The sequence below is a fragment of the Lytechinus pictus genome, chromosome 13, assembly GCF_037042905.1.
Source record: "Lytechinus pictus isolate F3 Inbred chromosome 13, Lp3.0, whole genome shotgun sequence".
NCBI lineage: Eukaryota > Metazoa > Echinodermata > Echinoidea > Temnopleuroida > Toxopneustidae > Lytechinus > Lytechinus pictus.
Window position 1 is genome coordinate 27,939,119 of NC_087257.1, and position 24,437 is coordinate 27,963,555.

Consider the following 24,437-nt stretch of genomic DNA (forward strand, 5'->3'; position numbering starts at 1 on the left):
TAACGTAAAACCGGCCTAGGCCGCGATTCGTTTTATAACTGGTTGCTTGCTTACAAACATTCATGTTTTTTTTAGTAATCAAGTAAAACAAAAATCACCTCCTCTCTCTCTCCTGGCAAAAAAAAAATGTTACAGCAGTGCCCCATCCCGCTTTGTTCCGAAATATACTCTGCATAGGGCTGCAGAGGGCGGTATACAGAAAAAATGGCGGAGATTGAAGTTAAAAAGCTGAAGGTAAGCTTTGCTTTCGATTGTTTATTTGTTGCTTCAGGGCCAGTTATTCATATTTGTGGGTATATGTGATGTGCATGATACTTTCAATGAGTGATATTGATGTTGTGGACGTTTCTGTTTTGTTGTACTTTATTTTGAGCGGTGTTAATTATTGAAATGTGAAGATGGGTCCTGTAAAGTTTTATACGTAGTCCCGCATATTCAAAATGACGTGGGCAAAAAATCCCCCGCCTTCTCTCTATCGGCCTCGCTCTCAACCTAAATCTCCGCTCCGCCTTCGGCATGGAGTAGGGTAGTCTCTAGAGGCCTGAAGCCATATTACTGAAAAGGATGGGCATTATCGTGAATTTGGGAAGGTGCTAATACAGAGGTCCGCACTGGCCGACTTCAAGAGGCAGCGTAGCTCAGTCGGTTAAGAGTAGGGTGTCTGAAGCCACACTGAAAAGTGTCAGCATAAAACAGGCTGATTTAGGGGAAAATATGGCACATTTTTTGGGGGAAGTTCAGGCTACTAGAAAAATGTGATCTGAATTGATTATTAACTTGCGTTTGGCATGTATGGAAAGAGAAAATTCAGGGGCTTCTTTTGACAGTAAGGACAAGTTTATATGATCATTTTAAATCAGGATTTAGAGATAAATTGCAAACCCTTATTTTTGTGTGTGTTGAGATTGCCATTTCTCCATGCGTTTTCTATGGGAAAATGAAGTTTCTGTTTTGCACAATTTTTTTCACTTTTTCGCAATTTTTCATTGTGGTCTGGTTTCCAAATCTTTATAAAAATCATACCATCAGATAGAGCATAAAAATCCTATTCGACTCTTTATGGACAAGTTTTTGGCATTAATAATAAATTTATAACAGCTCTCGGAAGCTAAAAATTTGGATTTGTGTGTGTCCATTTCTTAACTACACAGTCTATGGCAGAGAAATGCTGAAAATTTACCTAATTTCATTCTTCCTTTTTGCAGCCAATAATTGGATTTTTTTCAAAAATGTTACATTTCTGTCAGTCTGAAGGTCATTTCTCTTCAAATTCACAAAGAAAATGTGACATTTTCTTGAAATAAGAAAAATAATTTTTTTCTCCAGACACCCTAGTTAGAGCGCATGTTTCGGATAAGATCGTAGATCTCAACGTGAGGGCACTCATTCAATGAACAAGGTTATGATATAACCTTGTTCTCAGTTATATCTCCATGTGTGGCAAAATAAGGATGGCAATGTTCGGCTTATTTTCTCTTTTTCTTTGGGACAAATGCTTGATTTTTTTACACTAACAGTTTCCATTACACCTATTTATCATACAACTTGGCCCTTAAGTAAATTTGATTCTTTAAATTATTTTTTCTTAATTAAAAATAGAGATGAAAAAATGAAAATTGTCTTGCCATATTACTTTCCACCAATAGAGGGCGTACACAAAAATATGCCCAAAATTCAAGTTTTTGAGCGCTCTAGTGAATACAAAAATTATTCCAAGTTACTAATGAATAATAAATTGCAACTGTATGGAAATTAGTAATTTTGGTCACAAAAGTGATATTTTAATCATTTTTTAAAGTGTGTGCTCTGTACAGCATTGGCATGCCATAGTCCAACCTGTAGATTCCCCACAGGCAGGGTGGTTGCAGTGAACAAGTGCGTGAGGGGTTCGAGTCCCGCTCATGCCGAAACGCGTCTAACAAAAAAAAGTCTGATGCTATAGCGTTGTGTGTTAGCGTGCCTCACCACTGTATTCAGTGCAGGTGTGAATACAGTTGGAAAACACTCCGTCCATCGGAAAGGACGCAAATGTTGGTCCCGTGTATAGGAGAGGTACAACCTATGCACGTTAAAACCAATACACTATTCGTCAAAGAGTAGGGTGTTCACCCGGTGTATTGCACCTGCCGGTCCCGGCAAAATCCAGGTCAAGTACCCGATGCGTTTATGCCCAGAAGGGCCCTGCATCGTATACATCCAGATCCAGAGATCTCCCTCCCCACGCCTAGCCAGGAGGCTTCTATAAGTTCTAGTTAATCTAGAGAGTAAAAATCATTTACTAACGGGTAACGTTGTTCTTCGCCAACGTTACAGACGCGTGCGTTCTGTAACGTTGGCGAAGAACAATAGGAAACAAGATGGCGGTGTAAACATCGGGCAAGTCTCTTCCGTCTTTTCACAATATTTTTCTCATTTTTTTTATGAATTCTTGTTTAAAAATAACAACGAGAGGGTAGAAATGTCGGAAATGAAGTTTTATCCCATGTATGGTTGGAACTACCCCTTATCGACCACCTAATCTTCTAACCATCATATCTGCGAAAATATTCATCAATTTTACCCAGTTTTTGTCTTATTTGTGCAAAAAATTGAGCAGATCAGATTCCCATGTTTCGCTCGGCGACTCCGATTCAATCCGCGTATATATCGACGAACAACGAATACGACGATTTTACATTTGCTCATTTGCACCCGTCTTTTGAAACCGACCACCCGCGATACACTAAGTTTACGGCCGATTCTTTTCACGGTGGCGAAATATATTTTTATTTTTCCAAATCAGTTCTAATGATGTCAACATGCTTAATGATCGTCTCGCTACTTCCACTGCGAGCTCCGGCACATGATTCGACGATTGACGACGGATATTTGTTCTAAAGCTGTTTCCTATCGGATTTCTTGGTTTTTCAGCGGGGTTTGGGTCTGGTCAATACAATTTTGATTAATTCTACTAAATTTTTACTTTTTGTTGCTTCTTTTTTCTCGTAAAATCGATTCTTACCGTTTCTATGGACACTGCGCCTACTCTCCCGCGCGTATCGTTTGTAATACGCAATAATTTTAACGCGCGCAAGGTGGTCGGTTTCAAAAGAGGTGGTCGATATGTGGTAGTCTCACCATACATGATTTAGGGCTAGATCTTTTAGAAGAAAAGTAGAAATCTCGGGGGTGAAAGTTTCAGGTTTTGGGGTGAATGAGAAGGAAGACCTGGCAGGCTGGCTTCATTGAGAGTAAGCCTACGTTAGTAAATGATTTTTAATCTCTAGAAGCCTCCTGGCTACCCACGCCCACCACAGCCCAGGCCAGGCGCCAGTATTCCAGTAACGAACGTTAACGAATGTTCGTTTGACTTAAATTGTTAGCAAATGTCATACTCATAGCAAGTCTCTCAAATACATTTCAAGGTCAATATACCCACCGCTATTCCGAATATCGCGATCACGAACAGCTACGATGTCGACCTCATTGTTCTGACATAGTGACCAAACTGCCTGCGGCAACCAACAATTTGTTCACCGCATGTTCATATAATTCTTGTCGCTAACTTCCAGGGGAATCCAATGGCAGAATCGTATCCACTCACACGTATTGTGAGGTTAGTATTAGTATACTAACCTCGCACCATGAACCGCATTTGGCAGTGGATTTCCAACTAGTGGGGCACGCTTGCTGCAATCCCACTTTTGATGTCCACAACACACGACTTATATGGCTTGATTTTTCTGTGCGCGGCGGCATGTAATGAACCCTTGAGTGCATCGTATCTAGCTGGATTTCATTTTTTTTATACCCTAATTCAACTCAATTTGCTTGGAATATGCTTAAAAACTGTTGATAACTCCAAATTTTTTAAAGGACAAGTCCACCCCAACAAAAAGTTGATTTGAATAAAAAGAGAAAAATCCAACAAGCATAACACTGAAAATTTGATCAAAATCGGATGTAAAATAAGAAAGTTATGACATTTTAAAGTTTCGCTTAATTTCACAAAACAGTTATATGCACATCCTGGCTGGTATGCAAATGAGGAGGCTATGACGTCATCCACTCACTATTTCTTTTGTATTTTATTGTATGAAATACTGAATATTCGAATTTTCACCTCATTGTCAAGTGAAACATAGATTAATTTCTCCCTGAACATGTGGAATTACAATTATTTTTATACTATATGGGTCAGTCAAGTTAGCCCTTGTTGTCAAATCTCTAAAAAATGAAAAATTGTATAATTCAGACAATAAAAAACAAAAGATATAGTGAGTGAGTGACATCATCGACTCTCATTTTCATGTCACTAAGTTGTGCGTATAACTGTTTTGTGAAAAATAAGCAAAACTTAAAATGCCATAACTTTCTTATTTTACATCCGATTTTGATCAAATTTTCAGCATTATTCTAGTTTGATTTTTCTCTATTTATTCTAATCAACATTTTTCTGGGATGGACTTGACCTTTAAACTGGCATTGGCCGCAATCTCAGATCATTTTAGCGGTCTGCGTTTTGTAAATACAAGATTGTTTGATAGTTGTGAAACTTGACTTGTTGAGATGTCGGTGTTTGGTTGTAAAATAGCTATGATAGATAGCAGCCAAAAACACTGGGGAACAGATGGGGGCTGGGGGGGGGGGTCTTTTTCAGGAAAGGGATAAGTGAGAAAATGTGACATTATCTGAATATAATTTCAAAATCTATCACAAACTTGGATTTTTAAATTATAAATATCAAAATTTTTGCTCGCTTCATTCGCAAATTTATATTAATTTAAGAGATACATGTACCCCATATACCCCCTTTTGAGCCCCCTCAAAGGTTTTGGATCATTATGCCACTGAGCCCAAAGAATTAGATGGGTTTAATGAAATGCATTTGGATTCAATTTCTCTCCAATGTCTCTTTCTCAGATTGCAGAGCTACGGAAAGAGCTCACCGACAAGGGCCTTAGCTCAAAGGGTAACAAGGCTGAACTGGTGGAAAGGTTAACAGAGTTTCTTGAAGTTGATGGTAAGTGCACTATATATACTGCACAGTTTTGTGCTCCATTAACATGCACATGTTGATTTCAAATATTGACTGTACATGTAAATTAAGCTTTTTTTTTTCATAACCATATTATCATCATTTTCAAATGTAGACCTGTATACAGGTGGATCTGCCTGTAATAATTTGGATCCACAGAATCTGCTGAGCTTTGGCAGTAATTTGACTTAGAACACACGTTTGCATGAAGTCAGGTCTAAAAAAAAATGTTCTTCTTGTGAGGACAAGAAAGTAAATTTAGCAGAGTCTGTAGTAAATCTATGCCACTGTTATGGAAGAATATTGATAATTTGTTACAAATTATTAGTTGCTAGACTGAGATTTTATTTCAAGTTTCTTGCATTGCCCACTGATAATTCTTCACTCTTTCCAAAGTCCACCCTTGTGCATTTTTTTATCTTGCAATATAAAAACTCTTTCAGGTGAAATGCTTAGTAACAACCTACATGTACATACATGAAGACTCTTTTCATTGGTGGATTTTTTTTTTATCTGATGGGGCAGTAAAAAAAAAAGTAGGGAGCTCGGGGCGATTTGGCCCCCGGAATGATCAAATGAGCCCTGGAAAAGTAAAAGAGAGGACCAGAAAATCCTCATTCACTGCAAAGTTAAAGCTTATTGAATTTTTTCAATGTTACAGATTTAGGCAGTATGTTGTAACAAAAAACCTGACTCCAGTCCTCTCCCGTGTTGACTTGAGTAGAATTTGAGATGATAATGATTGGTGCAACTTTATCAAAGTTTGTAGAGCAATCTTTTAGTGTGAAGTTGATTGATAGATTTTCTGTCTTTCTAACTCATTCTATATTCATATTTAGGTGCTGAAGCTGTCTTAGACAATGAACGACAAGTAGATCCAGATGGTAAGGTTTTTTTTTTTATCCATTGTGAATTCAATTTATTTGTGACTTCTATATATTTGGGATATCCTACACCAAGTACTGGAACCTACATGTAGCGTTTTAATTAAAAAAAAGGCATAGTATTTTGTTATGACCCCATTATCACTGACTTCCTTATTAAATGCAAGTACATGTAGTAACTAAAAGCAGGTACATGTAGTTGTCATGAATCAAGGATCAGAATCCAAATCACTGTTTGAGCTGCTACCATAATCATAATGGTAAAATTTGAGGTTAAACCAGAACCGGCTCAGCATTGTGGAAGCGCCGTGGTGTAGCGGTTCTGACTCTCGCCTTGAAATCAGAGGGTCGTGTGTTCGAATCCCACCATGGCGTAGCGTCCTTTGGCAAGGCGTCAATCCACAATTTGCCACTCTCCACCCAGGTGTTAAATGGGTACCTGGTAGGATGCGAAAGCCTATGTAGTATGACTAGCAATTGAGTCTTGGAACTCTTGTTGGAATGCTCCTCAAGGGTGGAGAAGGTGCATACCTTGTATGCGGACATGCAAGGATCCGATGACCAGGGTAATAATATATCTGTAAAGTGCTTAGATACGTCGTTCCGATGTGTTAAGCGCTATATAAATGCGGAATATTATATTATTATTAATATTATTGCAAACTACATGTTCATGTTTAAAAGTGGATGTTCATTTTAATTGTCCACTTCATAGTGTTAGCATACAAACCATAGTTTTGATGATTTCTCTGATGTTTTACAACCACAGTACACAGTAACCCTTATTATGTTTTCATACCTGGGGTCCGTTTCATAAAGTTGTTCGTAAGATAAGAGCGACTTAAAGAACGACTGGTGATCCTTTCTTATGCGCTAAACCGTCGCCAATGAATATACCATTTACCACAAGAAAGGATCACCAGTCGTTCTTAAAGTCACTCTTAACTTACGAACAGCTTTATGAAACACCCACCTGGAACGTTGTTTTATCTAAAAGCTACATACAGGTATACTTTCATGTGTATTATGTACATTAAACATGATACAATACATGTATACATTAGAAGCAAATTTGTCAATAGTATAATTGTCAAAGTGAATCCATCCCTTGAATAACTTCCCCTCTTGTATTGTTCAGTCCTTACAGCAGAAGATGACGTGGACGACTTATTAAATCAGGATGAGGTGAGTCTCATCGACAAGTTTACAAATCTTTGCCTCAGTGCGGGTGCTTAATCACTTTGAAATAGTACAGAATTGTGATCTACAATCAGTGCAGAAACATTCTTTGCACCAGGCATTTGGACATAAATGAGGGATGGTCCACCCAACAAACATTTAGGCGAGGCGTCAAAACCCCAAATGCGTTCCAACGCGTGCATAGCCATTGTTCCATAATGAGAGTGTGCAAAGGAGTTCCAAGAGATTAGTACGAAGTACCGTTATATTCTACATTAAAGCTAATTTGCATAATCCGTACACGCTGGGGAACGGGGCAATTATTATCTCGATCGCTATTGGCTAATCCGCCGGAGCGTCGCACGAGAATACACTGAATAGTGCAGGTTCACATACAACACACACACACAGCGCGCCAGCGTACACTTCACATAAAATGAGGTCAGTGTTCGGCGTGCACGTCGGATCAACATTTGCAGCGAAGCTTTGCAGCGAATGCAGCGCGTGAGGTGCGGGCGGATCTACGAGAGGGGGGAATAGGGGATGCCTGGGGCTAGCTTCCTGTACAAAGTACCAATTAAAAAAAAAAATCCGTGTTTACGAGAGTCGCGCAAGCAAAACGGTGGCGGATTAGGACATGCTTTTAAATTGTTTTGAGGGGCGAACGAGTGAAAATATATTTTGTATACCTTTCGTTATGAACCCCCGTTCTCCATGACGAAATGTAATTGACGAAAGGAAAGTAAAACAAAATAGAAGTCACAAACATCTCAGAATAGTTTGCGATCTATCAGGACATGTTTTAAAATTGATTTTAGGTGTCAACAAGTTAAAATAGATTTGATATACCTTTCGTTGTGATCCCTTGTTCTCCGTTAAGAAATATTAAATAAGTCTTTTCTCGACGATGTTGGAAACGTAAATAAAACACAATAGAAGTCACAAACATCTCAGATGGGTGTGCGATCTATCACAACATGTTTTAAAGCTGTTTTTAGGGGTCAACAAGTTAAAATAGATTTGATATACCTTCCGTTATGATCCCCTGTTCTCCGTAAAGAAATATTAAAGATGCATTTTCTCGAAAAAGTTGGAAAGGTCGATAAAACAAAATAGAAGTTGGTAGCATCTCATATTTATTGGTGATACATATTTTTCGAGGGGTCAACAAGTTAAAATATATTTGATATACCTTTCGTTTTGATCCCTTGTTGTCCGTTAAAAATATTAAATACGTCTTTTCTCGACGATGTTGGAAACGTAAATAAAACAGAATAGAAGTCACAAACATCTCAGATGGGTGTGCGATCTATCAGGACATGTTTTAAAATTGTTTTTAGGTGTCAACAAGTTAAATTATATTTGATATACCTTTCGTTGTGATCCCTTGTTCTCCGTTAAGAAATATTAAATATGTCTTTTCTCGACGGTGTTGGAAACGTAGATAAAACAAAATAGAAGTCACAAACATCTCAGATGGGTGTGCGATCTATCAGGACATGTTTTAAAATTGTTTTTAGGTGTCAACAAGTTAAAATAGATTTGATATACCTTTCGTTATGATCCCTTGTTCTCCGTTAAGAAATATTAAATACGTCTTTTCTCGACGATGTTGGAAACGTAAATAAAACAGAATAGAAGTCACAAACATCTCAAATTGGTGCGCGATCTATCAGGACATGTTTTAAAATTGTTTTTAGGTGTCAACAAGTTAAATTATATTTGATATACCTTTCGTTGTGATCCCTTGTTCTCCGTTAAGAGATATTAAATGCGTCTTTTCTCGACGATGTTGGAAACGTAGATAAAACAAAATAGAAGTCACAAACATCTCAGATGGGTGTGCGATCTATCAGGACATGTTTTAAAATTGTTTTTAGGTGTCAACAAGTTAAAATAGATTTGATATACCTTTCGTTATGATTCCTTGTTCTCCGTTAAGAAATATTAAAGATGCATTTTCTCGACAAAGTTGGAAACGTAGATAAAACAGAATAAAAGTCACAAACATCTCAGATGGGTGTGCGATCTATCAGGGCATGATTGAAAATTTTTCGAGGGGTCAACAAGTTAAAATAGATTTGATATACCTTTCGTTATGATCCCTTGTTCTCCGTTAAGAAATATTAAATACGTCTTTTCTTGACGATGTTGGAGACGTAAATAAAACAGAATAGAAGTCAAACACATCTCAGATGGGTGTGCGATCTATCAGGACATGTTTTAAAATTGTTTTTAGGTGTCAACAAGTTAAAATAGATTTGATATACCTTCCGTTATGATCCCCTGTTCTCCGTAAAGAAATATTAAAGATGCATTTTCTCGAAAAAGTTGGAAACGTAAATAAGACAAAATAGAAGTTGGTAGCATCTCATATTTATTGGTGATACATATTTTTCGAGGTGTCAACAAGTTAAATTATATTTGATATACCTTTCGTTGTGATCCCTTGTTCTCCGTTAAGAAATATTAAATATGTCTTTTCTCGACGATGTTGGAAACGTAGATAAAACAAAATAGAAGTCACAAACATCTCAGATGGGTGTGCGATCTATCAGGACATGTTTAAAATTGTTTTTAGGTGTCAACAAGTTAAAATAGATTTGATATACCTTTCGTTATGATCCCTTGTTCTCCGTTAAGAAATATTAAATACGTCTTTTCTCGACGATGTTGGAAACGTAAATAAAACAGAATAGAAGTCACAAACATCTCAGATGGGTGTGCGATCTATCAGGACATGTTTTAAAATTGTTTTTAGGTGTCAACAAGTTAAATTATATTTGATATACCTTTCGTTGTGATCCCTTGTTCTCCGTTAAGAGATATTAAATGCGTCTTTTCTCGACGATGTTGGAAACGTAGATAAAACAAAATAGAAGTCACAAACATCTCAGATGGGTGTGCGATCTATCAGGACATGTTTTAAAATTGTTTTTAGGTGTCAACAAGTTAAAATAGATTTGATATACCTTTCGTTATGATCCCTTGTTCTCCGTTAAGAAATATTAAATACGTCTTTTCTCGACGATGTTGGAAACGTAAATAAAACAAAATAAGTCACAAACATCTTAGATGGGTGTGCGATCTATCAGGGCATGATTGAAAAATTTTCGAGGGGTCAACAAGTTAAAATATATTTTATATACCTTTCGTTATGATCCCTTGTTCTCCGTTAAGAAATATTAAATACGTCTTTTCTTGACGATGTTGGAAACGTAGATAAAACAAAATAGAAGTCACAAACATCTCAGATGGGTGTGCGATCTATCAGGACATGTTTTAAAATTGTTTTTAGGTGTCAACAAGTTAAAATAGATTTGATATACCTTTCGTTATGATTCCTTGTTCTCCGTTAAGAAATATTAAAGATGCATTTTCTCGACAAAGTTGGAAACGTAGATAAAACAGAATAAAAGTCACAAACATCTCAGATGGGTGTGCGATCTATCAGGGCATGATTGAAAATTTTTCGAGGGGTCAACAAGTTAAAATAGATTTGATATACCTTTCGTTATGATCCCTTGTTCTCCGTTAAGAAATATTAAATACGTCTTTTCTCGACGATGTTGGAAACGTAAATAAAACAGAATAGAAGTCACAAACATCTCAGATGGGTGTGCGATCTATCAGGACATGTTTAAAATTGTTTTTAGGTGTCAACAAGTTAAAATAGATTTGATATACCTTTCGTTATGATCCCTTGTTCTCCGTTAAGAAATATTAAATACGTCTTTTCTCGACGATGTTGGAAACGTAAATAAAACAGAATAGAAGTCACAAACATCTCAGATGGGTGTGCGATCTATCAGGACATGTTTTAAAATTGTTTTTAGGTGTCAACAAGTTAAATTATATTTGATATACCTTTCGTTGTGATCCCTTGTTCTCCGTTAAGAAATATTAAATATGTCTTTTCTCGACGATGTTGGAAACGTAAATAAAACAGAATAGAAGTCACAAACATCTCAGATGGGTGTGCGATCTATCAGGACATGTTTTAAAATTGTTTTTAGGTGTCAACAAGTTAAATTATATTTGATATACCTTTCGTTGTGATCCCTTGTTCTCCGTTAAGAGATATTAAATGCGTCTTTTCTCGACGATGTTGGAAACGTAGATAAAACAAAATAGAAGTCACAAACATCTCAGATGGGTGTGCGATCTATCAGGACATGTTTTAAAATTGTTTTTAGGTGTCAACAAGTTAAAATAGATTTGATATACCTTTCGTTATGATCCCTTGTTCTCCGTTAAGAAATATTAAATACGTCTTTTCTCGACGATGTTGGAAACGTAAATAAAACAAAATAAGTCACAAACATCTTAGATGGGTGTGCGATCTATCAGGGCATGATTGAAAAATTTTCGAGGGGTCAACAAGTTAAAATATATTTTATATACCTTTCGTTATGATCCCTTGTTCTCCGTTAAGAAATATTAAATACGTCTTTTCTTGACGATGTTGGAAACGTAAATAAAACAGAATAGAAGTCACAAACATCTCAAATTGGTGTGCGATCTATCAGGACATGTTTTAAAATTGTTTTTAGGGGTCAACAAGTTAAAATAGATTTTATATACCTTTCGTTATGATCCCCTGTTATCCGTTAAGAAATATTAAAGATGCATTTTCTCGACAAAGTTGGAAACGTAGATAAAACAGAATAAAAGTCACAAACATCTCAGATGGGTGTGCGATCTATCAGGGCATGATTGAAAATTTTTCGAGGGGTCAACAAGTTAAAATAGATTTGATATACCTTTCGTTATGATCCCTCGTTCTCCGTTAAGAAATATTAAATACGTCTTTTCTCGACAAAGTTGGAAACGTAGATAAAACAAAATAAAAGTCACAAACATCGCAGATGGGTGTGCGATCTATCAGGGCATGATTGAAAAAAATTCGAGGGGTCAACAAGTTAAAATAGATTTGATATATACCTTTCGTTATGATCCCTTGTTCTCCGTTAAGAAATATTAAATACGTCTTTTCTTGACGATGTTGGAAACGTAAATAAAACAGAATAGAAGTCAAAAACATGTCAGATGGGTGTGCGATCTATCAGGACATGTTTTAAAAATTATTTTTAGGGGTCAACAAGACAAAATAGATTTGATATGCCTTTCGTTATGATCCCTTAATTGTTCTCCGTTAAGAAATATTAAAGATGCATTTTCTCGACAAGTTGGAAACGTAAATAAGACAAAATAGAAGTCAGTTGGTAGCCTTTCATAATTATTTGCGATCTATCAGGACATCTTTTAAGATTGTTTGAAGGTGACAACAGGTTAAAATATATTCTATATGCATTTCGTTATGATACCTTGTTTTCCGTAAAGCATAGGCGGTTCGGGGCGCGAGGGACTCCCCCCCCCCCCCCCCCCCTCTTGGACGAGCAAAAAAAGATAGAAAAAAGGGAAAAGAGGAGGGAAAAGAGAGGAGAAAAAAGAAGAGGAAGACGAGTGAATAAAATAAGATGAGGGAAAGACTTGGGGGAAAAAAATCTTTCATGTCACTTTATACAATTTTCGCTCGCGCTTCACCCTCGCATTGCCTGTTAGGTGATTTTCATATCTTGTTCAATGAGTTTAGATATCAAGTTTGAAAGTTAATTTACAAAACACATTTCACCTCGGAAATTTAACTTCATTATTTTGTGTGATTTACAAATTGATTTTTAAAAAGTGCTCTGTAAACATGTCAGTTTTATGGTCTGAATATTAATATTTTCTGTTCGTGCTGCGCACTCGCGAATTTTGATTGGTACCTATTATTCTCGTGCATTCCATAAATTTTCAAAATATCCCTTTTTGGGTCTGATTGTCAAATCGTATCAAGGTTATACCGAGGTTGTTTTACCTGACTGCTAAGAAAGCACGAATGCCTGTGAGCAAGCAACCAGGGGACGAACGGCTTAAGGTCCTCTCCGAGGGACCTGGTAATGAGGATAAATGCCTTGCCAAAGGGCACTAGCGCACCACTTGGGAATCGAACCCGGTTCACCGGAATCCGAAACCCCCGCTCTACCGACTGAGCTATCGCGCCTAAGCTAGCGCTGCACGCTTGCATTTTGATTGGCGAGTTATGTATGTCTCAATATTGATTCCCGGGGGGGCCACTTACATTGACGAGTGGATACCATGCGCGACCAAAAAAACACGTAAAAAGGATGTCTTTTTCAAGATAGGGCACGTTACGTACGTAACGTGATAAGGGTGTCAAAAACACAAAAATATTGAAAAAAAGGGTATCTATTTCGCTCGGAAAAATATACGTGTTTAGGGTCAAATATGCGGGGATGATAAAACAAAATCAAAATGTTTTATAAAGGATGTCCTTTTTGCCCCAACACTACGTGTTTAGAGTCCGATTTGCGCGAGGTGTTGAAGGTGGGGCCGTACTAAACCAAAATAATGGTGTCTATATAAAAGGTAAAACCGACGACCGACGCGTGACATAACAATATCTCTGTACTTGTTTAGGGGTTCATTTCGGGGAATACTTGTTAAGAGCATCGTTTTGTTTCCAATACTTGTTAAGGGGTGCATTTTCAGAATATGGAAAATACATCGCTGTACTTGTTTAGGGGCTCAGTTATGGGAATACTTGCCAATAGTATTTGTTTCCAATACTTGTTAAGGGTAGGGTTTCACACGCCAATACTTGTTAAGGGGTGCATTTTCACAATATGGAAAATACGTATTTAGGGTGCTTTTCAAGACCCCGTGGTCGCGCATGGTATCCACTCGTCAATGGAAGTGGCCCCCCCCCCCCGGGTATTGATTATACAACAAACTACTTGAAATCCCCTTTTCATGACAGTTTATCAAAAAAATTGGCTCACGGTTTGCGTTCGCATTAATGATTAAATATATTAACTTGATGCATCATATTTATAGTTACAAAGGTGCTTGAAATGTCCAGATTTCAGGCCATAATATCATCAGATTTCGCGCCCTCATTATGCATTCATGAATATTTAAGATATTTCGGGTGATTTCATGCAACGGTCTAGAGTGGGCCATAATGTGCCTGCACTGTACATCTATAGGTCCTTGGTTGAAGTCAACGATCCTATATAACGACCCCTTGAACCTGAATTGGGTCAATTACGCCGTCTAGCACGTTTTGAGAACAATGGATGAAGGTGTGAAAATCACAAAGCAGCTAACAATAGGAAAAATCCGTTTCAATTGAAGTTATGCTATAGATTGCGTATAGCGGTTTGAATGTGAAACCCTGAACATGCTGAATGCCTCATTAGGTGGTTTCAAACCGCCTCGATCACAAGAATCCCCGTTAAATTACGAGAACTTTTTTAGGCTGAAAAATACCCATTAATTATTCCTGCATTCACACCGCCCTGAAACATACCCTTCGGGATAAGTTCCTGAAGTTACGAGCATGCGCAGTATGGTCTGATAAGCAGCAAGGCGCGAAATTCAAAATCACTAGCCCAGCAGCAACCCATGCACGGCGCCGCACCCAACGACACGCTGGGCTAAAAGTTCCCGTAATTTGCTTTCAGACCGCCAAAATACCCACGACCTTGGAAAAATCCCCGCGAAAGTTCTCGTAATTTCGCCAAGTACCTACTATTTATCGGGTATTTTCTTTCGGGGATATTACGCGTAGTTTGCTTTCAGACCGCCAAAATACCTGGTATTTTCTGATCGGGGTAAATTTCCCGATCAGAGAATACCTGGAACTGGCGAACTTCGAGGCGGTCTGAAACCACCTATTGTCTGTATGTTACTACTGTGTACTAGTAGGTCCATGGTTACAGACTCTATTATAGTTGCGTGCATGTCTTCTCCAAGCCGATTCATAGCTTGTCGGTGTCTTTAATGCACGTAAAATACAAATATACATGTAACTCTAGGTCCCATTATAGGGCATTTTTAACGGAATCGCCGATGAGATAATTTTGACAAAACAAAAATGAATCACACTAATTATGCAGCAGCTATGTTTCTAAACATTACACGATCAAAGAAAAGACACGGGATGATATTTATTAAATTTGTTAATGGCGGCTGGTCTTTATGATAAAAACATAGGTCTATTTTATCTTTAAGACATGAGAAAACAAATAAATCAATTATATAATTAATGTGTGTGTTTTACTTTTTACAAACGTGTATCAATCGAACATGCTGACTACATGAAGAGTGTTGAGGTCCATTACATGATTTATTGGTATTTACACCGAGTTCTCAAATAATGGTACAAGATTTTAGAAAAGAAGTTTTGAGTGTCATCTCGTGTACATCAAATCTTAGCAAATGTTAAAAAGTTTCTGAAATTTCAATACTGTGAAAGTATATGCACTTCATTAAACGTGGACATCAGCAGGGTGGTCTCCATTAAAAGGATTTTTTTTTTGCCCTGTCGATGTGTACCTCTCGATGTACGGAGGCGATCGGAGCTGCACCCCTTCCCTATTGTCAGTGAGAAAGGAAGAAAGTGATTACTCGAGATGGAGGGAGAAAAAGAGGAAGAGGATCTGTAATGGGAGGAAGAAACATAATAGAACGGTAGGGCCGGAAGGAGAGGTTGGCCATATAAAATTATGAAAACATTCAGGTCGCTGTATCAAAATCAAGTTCAAGTTTATTTATTCAAAGTTTAAAAACAAACATCACATTATAATAAAAATAAATATAGGCATGCAATGTGATGTAAATGACTACAGTAAAAGTATGATATTGTTTTAATGAAATGTACTCTGGCTTCTCTTTTTTTTTCCTGATCACTTCAATCTTATGTAAATATTGGCCTAGTAAATATTATCAATTATCATTGATGTGTAATTTATGGCGAACATTTGATGTAAAGGATTTGTATGTGATAATTTATTTATAAAACATAAATAAGCATAGACAAATCGGTTCAAGGCCCACTGCTGCTGGTTCGTGATGTCATTCTATTGAAGGGGGGGGGGGGGGCCGGGGGTCACATCCCTTGAACAATAGATTCACAACGTAATTAAATCGACTCCCATCGACCCCTTTAAAAGCGAGAGCGGGGGCCTGGATTACATAACACTATTAATAACATAAAATACAGGATATAGATGCTAATCTACAAAATCCCCAAAAGAGAGAAAAGAATTGATATAAGGTTAAGAATTCAGACTATAGAACGGAATACCATTTACAAACACAAAATAAGCTATGCACAAAAACGTCCACCCGTATGCAATACTTTAATGAGGGTCTTCATCCGGTTACAGCCCGATAGACCGCGGGTCCGATAGACCGCGGGTCCGATAGTCCGCGGGTCCGATAGACCGCGGGTCCGATAGACCGCGGGTCCGATAGACCGCGGGTCCGATAGACCGCGGGTCCGATAGACCGCGGGTCCGATAGTCCGCGGGTCCGATAGTCCGCGGTGTGTGTAAAATATGATCAGGATATAGTGAGATCCAATGTCATCAAGAGGTCAAACGGTCAATGATACGAGTCCATGGGGTTCTATAACGATGACCGAATGGACAATCGCCCCCTGACAACTACTTCAAGGAAAATATTATCCCCATATTTTTATCGTCGGGGACTGTTACCCCCCCCCCCCCGGATTTCTAAAATATGGGGATCATATTTTCCTTGAAGAAGTTGTCAGTGGATGATTGCCCTAATTTGGTTATTGTTATAGAACCCAGGCGCGGATCCAGGATTTGGTGAGAAGGGGGGCCCAAATTTGACCTGATTCTTGGCACCCATGTGTACTTTTCGAAAAATTGCGCCCACTCCCTTCCAGCCAGGCTAACTTAAGTGCCTTAAATGGATTTTGAATTATCTTATAATCACATTTTAAAAAGGCAATTAAAGACCACTCTTTTAATGTGTTCTTAAAAAAGAAAATCCATGAATATAATAATGAAATATCAATGGGAGCGCGAAGCGCGAGCGATTTGGGGGGGGGGGGGTTCAATTTGGTTTAATTTCTCACGAGAGTAGGCCCTACTAGAATATTGTGTGAACGGGAGCTGTAGTTTCTTTGCTAGTTGTTTTAGAATAGCCTTCAATAATATTAATGATAGCTTCTTGGGAATAATGCAATCACGAAGCAATCGACTCATTCTCCTCATTTGTGGCGTATTTATTCAGCATGGGTGCACGAGGGGGGGGGGGGTCTTGTTGAACTTTTGTAGAGGGCACCAAGATAACAACATATCAATGAAATGGGGGGGGGGTAGAAGTTAAAGAATATCTGAGATTTTATTTTCAAAAACACTTTGAGGTATTTCACAAGGCCTAAATATACAATGAGAACGCGAAGCGCGATCTGATTTTTTTTTGATGTATTTTATCCTGAAAGCCTAATTCCGGGGGCGGACCCAGCTTCCGCAAATGAGGGGGCGAATTTTTTCACCCATATTTTCCCCGATCGGCCGCTCAATGTTGATTTTTTTTTTGGTTTCTTTGAAGGGGTTGTTCCAGTGGCGTAATGAGCCCACAATTTTGAGGGGGCTCGATATGGCGTATCGCATAAAATTAATAAGAAGTTTCCAGTGAGCGAAGCGAGCAAGCAAATATGCTGACATTTTTATTACAAAAATACAAGGTTGTGATAGATTTTGACATAATTTTTGGAAAATAATATCATATTTCATCCTAATCCCTTCCTTTTCTCTCTTTTTTTTTCTGGGGGGGGGGGGCAAAACGCCCATGTCCTAACAGTCATTTCCTAGCTTTACTTTATAAACAACATAAATGTGTAATAATCTCATAAGCCCTATGCAAGCTAAACAAAATGAAATTTCATGTATTTTGTCCAGAAAATTGAAAATTCTGGGCAATGTTTGTGAACCTGAACAGAACGCGTTATGTAACTAGATAATTACCATGAGCGCGAAGCGCGATCAGAAGTGTTAAACGACAAGCCCACCCCAACAAAAAGTTGCTTTGAATATAAAGTGAAAAATTAAACAAACATAACACTGAATATTTCATCAAAATCGGATGTAAAAAAAGAAAGTTAACATGGCACATAACATTTTAAAGTTTTGCTTAATTTTTCAAAACATTTATATGCACATCCTGGTCGGTATGCAAATGAGGTGACCGATGACATCACCCACTCATTATTTCTTTTGTATTTTATTATATGAAATATTTTGATTTTCTCGTCATTGTCATGTGAAACAAAGTTTCATTCCTCCCTGAACACATGTAATTCAATTATTTTAACATTTTGTGGTTCAAGCAAGGGGGTCCTAATTGTCGAATTCATAAAAATTGAAATATTGTATTATTCAAACAATAGAAAACAAAAGAAATAGTGAGTGAGTAACATCATCGACTCTCTCATTTGCATATCACTGAGTTGAGCATAGAACTGTTTTTTTTTTGAAAAATAAGCGAAACTTTAAAATGTCATAACTTATTTTACATCCGATTTTGATAAAGTTTTCAGCGTTATTCATATTTGATTTTTCTCTATTTATTCAAATCAACATTTTTCTGGGGTGGACTTGACCTTTAAATATGCATTCTGGCCTAGTCGAAAAGGGACCTGTTAAGGACGTTTTGCAGTTAGCCATTAAGACGATATATATTTCAACGATTAAATAATGTGAGCGCGAAGCGCGAGCTGAACATTTTTGATATTCCAACCTAAAAAGATGAGATTTCAAACCCCCCAACAGGACGCTCGAGTCATGTTTTGTCAATCATGAAAAAGGATGGGTAATTTTTAGTGTCTTCATAATGCGAGCGCAAAGCGCGAGCAGAAAATTTTTGATATTCTGATCTGAAACTGGATAATTTTAGTACGTTTTGAATAAGATCAAGCTGCGTATCTAAAAAAAAACATGCGTGCGCGTGTTTTAGAGTTAGACAGAATCTGCATTCTGAATACATTTCATTTTTCATCATGAAAATCAATAATGCGATCGCAGAGCGCGAGTTGAAAATAATATTTGAAATTCCGATATGAAATGAGTCAATTTAAGCACTATTTACAGCACTTTGTATATAGGGAAATTGTGACGTCGATGTGGATAGCACTAAATAAATGATGCGAGCGCGAATCGTGAGCTGATATTTTATTATTATTTTAACCTAGGATCGAGACATTTTAAGCCTAAGGATATTTTGTCATCATATAAGAATGATGACTATCTTCTATTTCTTTTCCTAAAACGTGTCGATATTTATTTATGAAAAAGGGACAATTTAGTTATTATGAATTCATAAAAAATTTATTTCATATTTATTAATCTAATAAGCCTAATGAGTGTGTGAAATTTGTTGACAGTGTATGTGGCCTGAAAACTGGAAATGTTAAGTATTTTTATAATCATGAATAGGATTCATTGCGATCCGAAATGTTTAAATGGGGGGGGGGGGGGATTTAAGTAGTTTGTTATAGAATTAATATACAGTATAGGTGTATATAACTCACCAAAATGCGAGAGCACAGCGTGAGCATAAGCCTTCTTTTTTTTTAGAATCGAGACACCTGAAAAGGAATATTTAGATAATCTTATATGAAATACAAAAAGGCAAAAGGTTAGCCTACATAGCAAATAATGCGAGCGCACAAAATGTTGCAAATGTTGATTCACACCATAAAACGGACATTTTCCAGAGCACTTAAAAAAAAAACATTGGCAAATAAAACAAAAAAAATGAAAGATCGATGTCCGAGCTGAATTATGTTTTGTATATTGACTTCAAAACTTTATCTTTTGAACTATATATCAGCCTATATTGACCGAGATATGTATCTCATCGAACAGGCAATGCGAGCGTGATGCGCGAGCGAAATTTTAATATAGTGACATTAAATACTTAAAAAAAATTTCAAGTCTTCTCCTGACCTTATTTTATTCACTCGTCTTCCTCCTTTTATCTTTCCCCTTCTTTTTTTCTTTCTTTCCCCGTTTTTTCCCAATTTATTTGCTCCGTCAATAGGGGGAGGGGCCCTCGGGCCCCCTGGATTCGCCTATGTTAGTAGTTGTTATGATGAACACGATGCATATCTATTAAGAAATTAATGCGAGCGCGAAGTGCTAGCTGAAAACTTTTATAATGATAAAATGAAAAATACATTTTCAGTTGTCAGGTTAGAATATCAAATATTTTCAGCTTGTGCTTCTCGTTCTCTTAAAAAAAACTGCGAGGTCGGGATGCGTATATAACTAAACAATGTATTGATGCCAGCGCGAAGCGCGAGCTCAATTTTTTATATACTGACTTAAGAAGGACTAAGGTATAATTCCTATTCTAATTGCTTGTCCCTTTTCTCTTCGTTTTCTGTTTCTTACCCTTTTTTTGCGCCACCATGGGGGGGGGGGGGGCAAAATCTTTGCCCCGTGGATCGGCCTATGTATGTTGACTTGAAGAACACTAACACTTACATGTAGGATTGATGCAGATGATGCATACCTCATTGATGAAATATTGCGAGCGCGTAGCGCGAGCTGAATTTGATAATAACCCCTTTTTGTGACCCTGAACAGGATATCTATCTCGCTAAACAGACTTAAAACTTGAAAACATTGTTTTTGTCTATTATAATTATCGTAAAAACGGGATATTTTAATTCAGCCGCATTAATTTAAGCTTTTTGGGCAGGACATATATTTCACTATAAACAGGCAATACGAGCAATGTTGCGCCCCCGGTCGAAAATGAATTTGCATGAAGCAACCTAAGTTCAAGGTCAATTTGGCGCCCTCGGTTGAACATAAACTTGGCGCCCCCATGTGAAATATAACTTTGCCCCCCCCCCCTTCTGAAACATGTATTTGTCGCATTATGGTCAAAATTCAAATTAGCGCTCCTCTATAGTTCGAACATCAATATGGTGCCCCGCTAGATCGAACATCAATTCGGCGCTCCCATAGTTCGAACATCAATTTCGCGCCCCCCCCCCCTCCCAGTTCAAACATCAGTTCGGCGCCCCATAGTTCGAATGTTATTTTGGCGCCGCCTATAGTTCGAACATCAAATCGACGTCCGGGTCAACATCTCCCTCTTTCGTTTCCCATCTCCTTTTTTTTTTTCTCTCTCTCTTATCCTCAATCCCCTTCCTTTCTCTTTCTTTCTCTCTTTCTTTCCCCCTCTTCCTCTCCCCTTTTCTTCTTTTCCTTCCTCCTCTCTCTCTCTCCTTGTCTTCTCTTTATTTCCCCCTTTTCTTCTCTTTTTTCTTGTCTTCCTTTCTCCCTTTTCTTCTCTTTTCCCCTATCTTTTCTTTCCCACTTTTCTTCTATTTTTTCCCGTCTTTTCTTTCTCTCTTTTCCTCTCTCTTTTCTCTTTTTCTCCTTTTCCTTCTCCCCTTACTCTCTCCTTTTTTCTTCTCTTTTCCTCTATTCCCCTCTCTCTCTCTTTTCTTATCTTTCTTCCCATCTTCCTCTCTTTTTAAATATTATTCTCTTCCTTCCCCTTTTCTTTCTCCTTTCTTTTCCCTCTTCCGCTTTTTTCTTTTTCCCCCTTTTTTCTTTTTCTTTCCTTTCCCCCTTTTTCTCTTTTAATTTTTTTCTTCTCTCCCTCTCCTTCCCCCTCTCTCTTTTTCTTCTCTTCTTTTCCCCTCTTCCTCTCTCTCTCTCTTTTTCTTATCTTTCTTCTCATCTTCCTCTCTATTTAAATATTCTTCTCTTCCTTCCTCTTTTTTCTTCTTCTTTTTCCTCCTTTTCCTTTCTCCTTTCTTTTCTTCTCTTCCTTTTCCCTCCTCTCTTTTTTTCTCTTCTCTTTCCCCTTTTTCTTCTCCCTTTTCCCGTCTTTTCTGTCTCTCTTTTCCTCTCTCTTTTCTCTTTTTCTTCTCTTCCTTCCTCCCCCTTACTCTCTTTTCTATTCTCTTCTTTTCCCATCTTCCTCTCTCTCTTTTCCCCTCTTCCCCCTCTTTTTTTTGAGCTAGGGGTGAGGCAGTTCCCCCTCGGCCCCCCATGGATCCGCACCTGATAGAACCCCATGGTCTCGTATCATTTGACCTTTGGACCTCTCGATGACATTTGATACATCTGATCATAATTTTACACACACTGCGAACTATCGGACCCGCGGTCTATCGGACCCGCGGTCTATCGGACCCGCGGACTATCGGACCCGCGGTCTATCGGACCCGCGGTCTATCGGGATGTCCCCCTTCATCCATGACATGCAAAAAGTACAAAATTTCACTTCGTGTACTTCCCTTTATTTTGTGGGTACCATTTTAATCCTTTCCCCCAGTGATTAATTGATTACAGTGATTAATTTTATTATGTCACAATAAACCAAATTATGACAGTTTATGCACTCCCAAGAAATAGTGTTTACGGGCCGGCCGGTCTATCGTCTACACACAGACCACACAGACTTCGCACAGTTCGGTCAAGGCGGTACGCGTATCAAACGGTGCCAAATATACGGAAATTGTGAGGAGCGCTTTTCCTATGAAAGGAATTGATATGCATTATTAGGGCTTAAAACTTGACCAAAAAAGGTTATCGCCCCAAATTCGAGAATATGGACCCATGTTTAAGGCCAATATCTAACAAGGCAAAAGCAATTTTGTGTCTCGCCCACTTATGAAAATGACCAGAAATATCGTGATTTGCGAGGGCACGCAAGAGAATTATATCGAAACTTCATTGTGAAATGACTGGGATGGAATAACACTTGTCATAAGAGCCTTGTACATAAACTTTAAGGTTGACCTGCAAATGACCTTTGACCTTACCAGGTGACCTCTGACTGCAGCATAACATGCAGGTCCCCCAAGTCCATCTACCATCCAAGTTTGGTTGAAAATCGACTTACGGTTGTGGAGTTATGTGTCATTAGATTTGTGACGGACGGACGACGGACGACATTTGGATCCCTAAGTCTCGCCTTCACCTCCGGTGGGCGAGACAAAAATTGGGGGCATGAACCCATGTATCTAAAAGCAAGTATCTAAAAATTTGGGCCATGCATGTTTAGGGATTTTCCAGCATAAAACCATACCCCATGTTTAGAGATTTCCCGGAGATTTCTTCCAAAAGAGCGACCCATTTCAGCGGCACATCCCCGTATACCTTATTTCGTAAGTCCCCCCCCCCTCCCCTGGCTCTAATTGTATTCAAAATTTTCTGAACTCTTAAGATATTTGACTTGCACGTAATTAATTTCCTCGTAATTTTTCTCTTATGGCTCGACTGTATTGATCTTTTATTTTCACTTTGCCGATACCATAATAAGACTCGTGAAACGAAAATGTGTAGATTATCTATTATCTAAAAGTCAGATCCGACTTGAAGAGAAGCGATTATCACATAAAGGGTCGTAATCAGTCATGTGTTCATTGGAGTCAGGAAAATAGGGGGTGAGATTTGACGTAAGTGGGAGAAGTAGGTTGATGGGAAAAGGGTCAACAGAACATTTTAGCCCCCCTCCCTCTCTCTCGCCCTCCCCTTCTGTTGAGTGACTGATTTTTATTGTCATGTACGTGTGAAGTCCAGAGCAGAATGTTAATTTAATTAATTAATGATAATTAATTAATGATAATTGGGGCATCAACTTTTCCTATCAATCAACAATTTATCAATAAATCAACTATTTCAGTGGGCAATGTAATCAATCAAACGTTCAGTTTTTCAATAAAGTATTTCATAAATTATAATCAAGTCAATTTCTTGGTAATCATTCAATAAAAAGAAGAAAAAAATGACTATCAGCCACTGGTCACTTCAGTGGCAAATAAGTTTTGAATAGGCTACCATCCAGGAAGTGAGAGGGGTCTGGGAAATTGAGGGGGGGGTGGAGATACATAAGAATTTAATTTGTAAAATGACAAAAAGATGATGAATGCCCTTTCAACCAAGTCTTACCATATCTCGCCCTCTCGCTTGTAACAGGTACCATCACATTACTCCGACTCACAAAACACACTGCTTAGGTCTACAAGATGAATAGGCTACACTAAATTTACAATTCCTGTTCACTCAACCATCATTCTTACAAGATTCAAAAATCATATTTGTTGGGGAAAATCCAGCATAAGTGTTACCTTCCCCTTAAAAATCCCAAACTTAGGATTTTTTTAAAGAAGTCACCATGCAATCAAATTTTGCCTCATTGTGATGTCAACCATACGATAAATAAGACATAAGGAGAAAAATTCGTCCATAATTGACATCGTATACAATTATGTTACCTGGTTATTGATCATTCGTTCTCTGTATATGAGGTTCATGGGTCGAATCGCGAACCAACTAAAGAGAGTTGCAGCTCCGTAATTAGCTTGAAGTAGAAGTTCGCCTTGGTGAGAAACACTCATGAAACTGTTCAGTCTAGGACATACCTTTAATTTTCAAATGAAATTCAATCTCGACAAGCATGCCCCTTCCCCCACTGTCATGCCATCACAATCGCCATAATCA

At 37.9% G+C, this 24,437-nt stretch overlaps 1 protein-coding gene across 1 annotated transcript; it reads left to right on the top strand.

The window, feature by feature from the left end:
- The first annotated feature begins 148 nt into the window (after positions 1-148).
- LOC135156399 (uncharacterized) lies at positions 149-12,481 on the top strand. The gene is made up of 4 exons (XM_064108790.1): positions 149-234; positions 4,903-5,002; positions 5,857-5,901; positions 7,040-12,481. The coding sequence occupies exons 1-4, from the start codon at positions 205-207 to the stop codon at positions 7,135-7,137; spliced, it is 273 nt and encodes a 90-aa protein (XP_063964860.1). The 5' UTR covers positions 149-204; the 3' UTR covers positions 7,138-12,481.
- The last annotated feature ends 11,956 nt before the right edge of the window (positions 12,482-24,437 follow it).

Coding starts and splice junctions, on each gene's coding strand:
- LOC135156399 (XM_064108790.1), top strand. CDS start 205: ATGGCGGAGATTGAAGTTAAAAAGCTGAAG. Junction 5,003..5,856: donor AGAGTTTCTTGAAGTTGATG/GTAAGTGCACTA, acceptor ATTCATATTTAG/GTGCTGAAGCTGTCTTAGAC. Junction 5,902..7,039: donor ACGACAAGTAGATCCAGATG/GTAAGGTTTTTT, acceptor TGTATTGTTCAG/TCCTTACAGCAGAAGATGAC.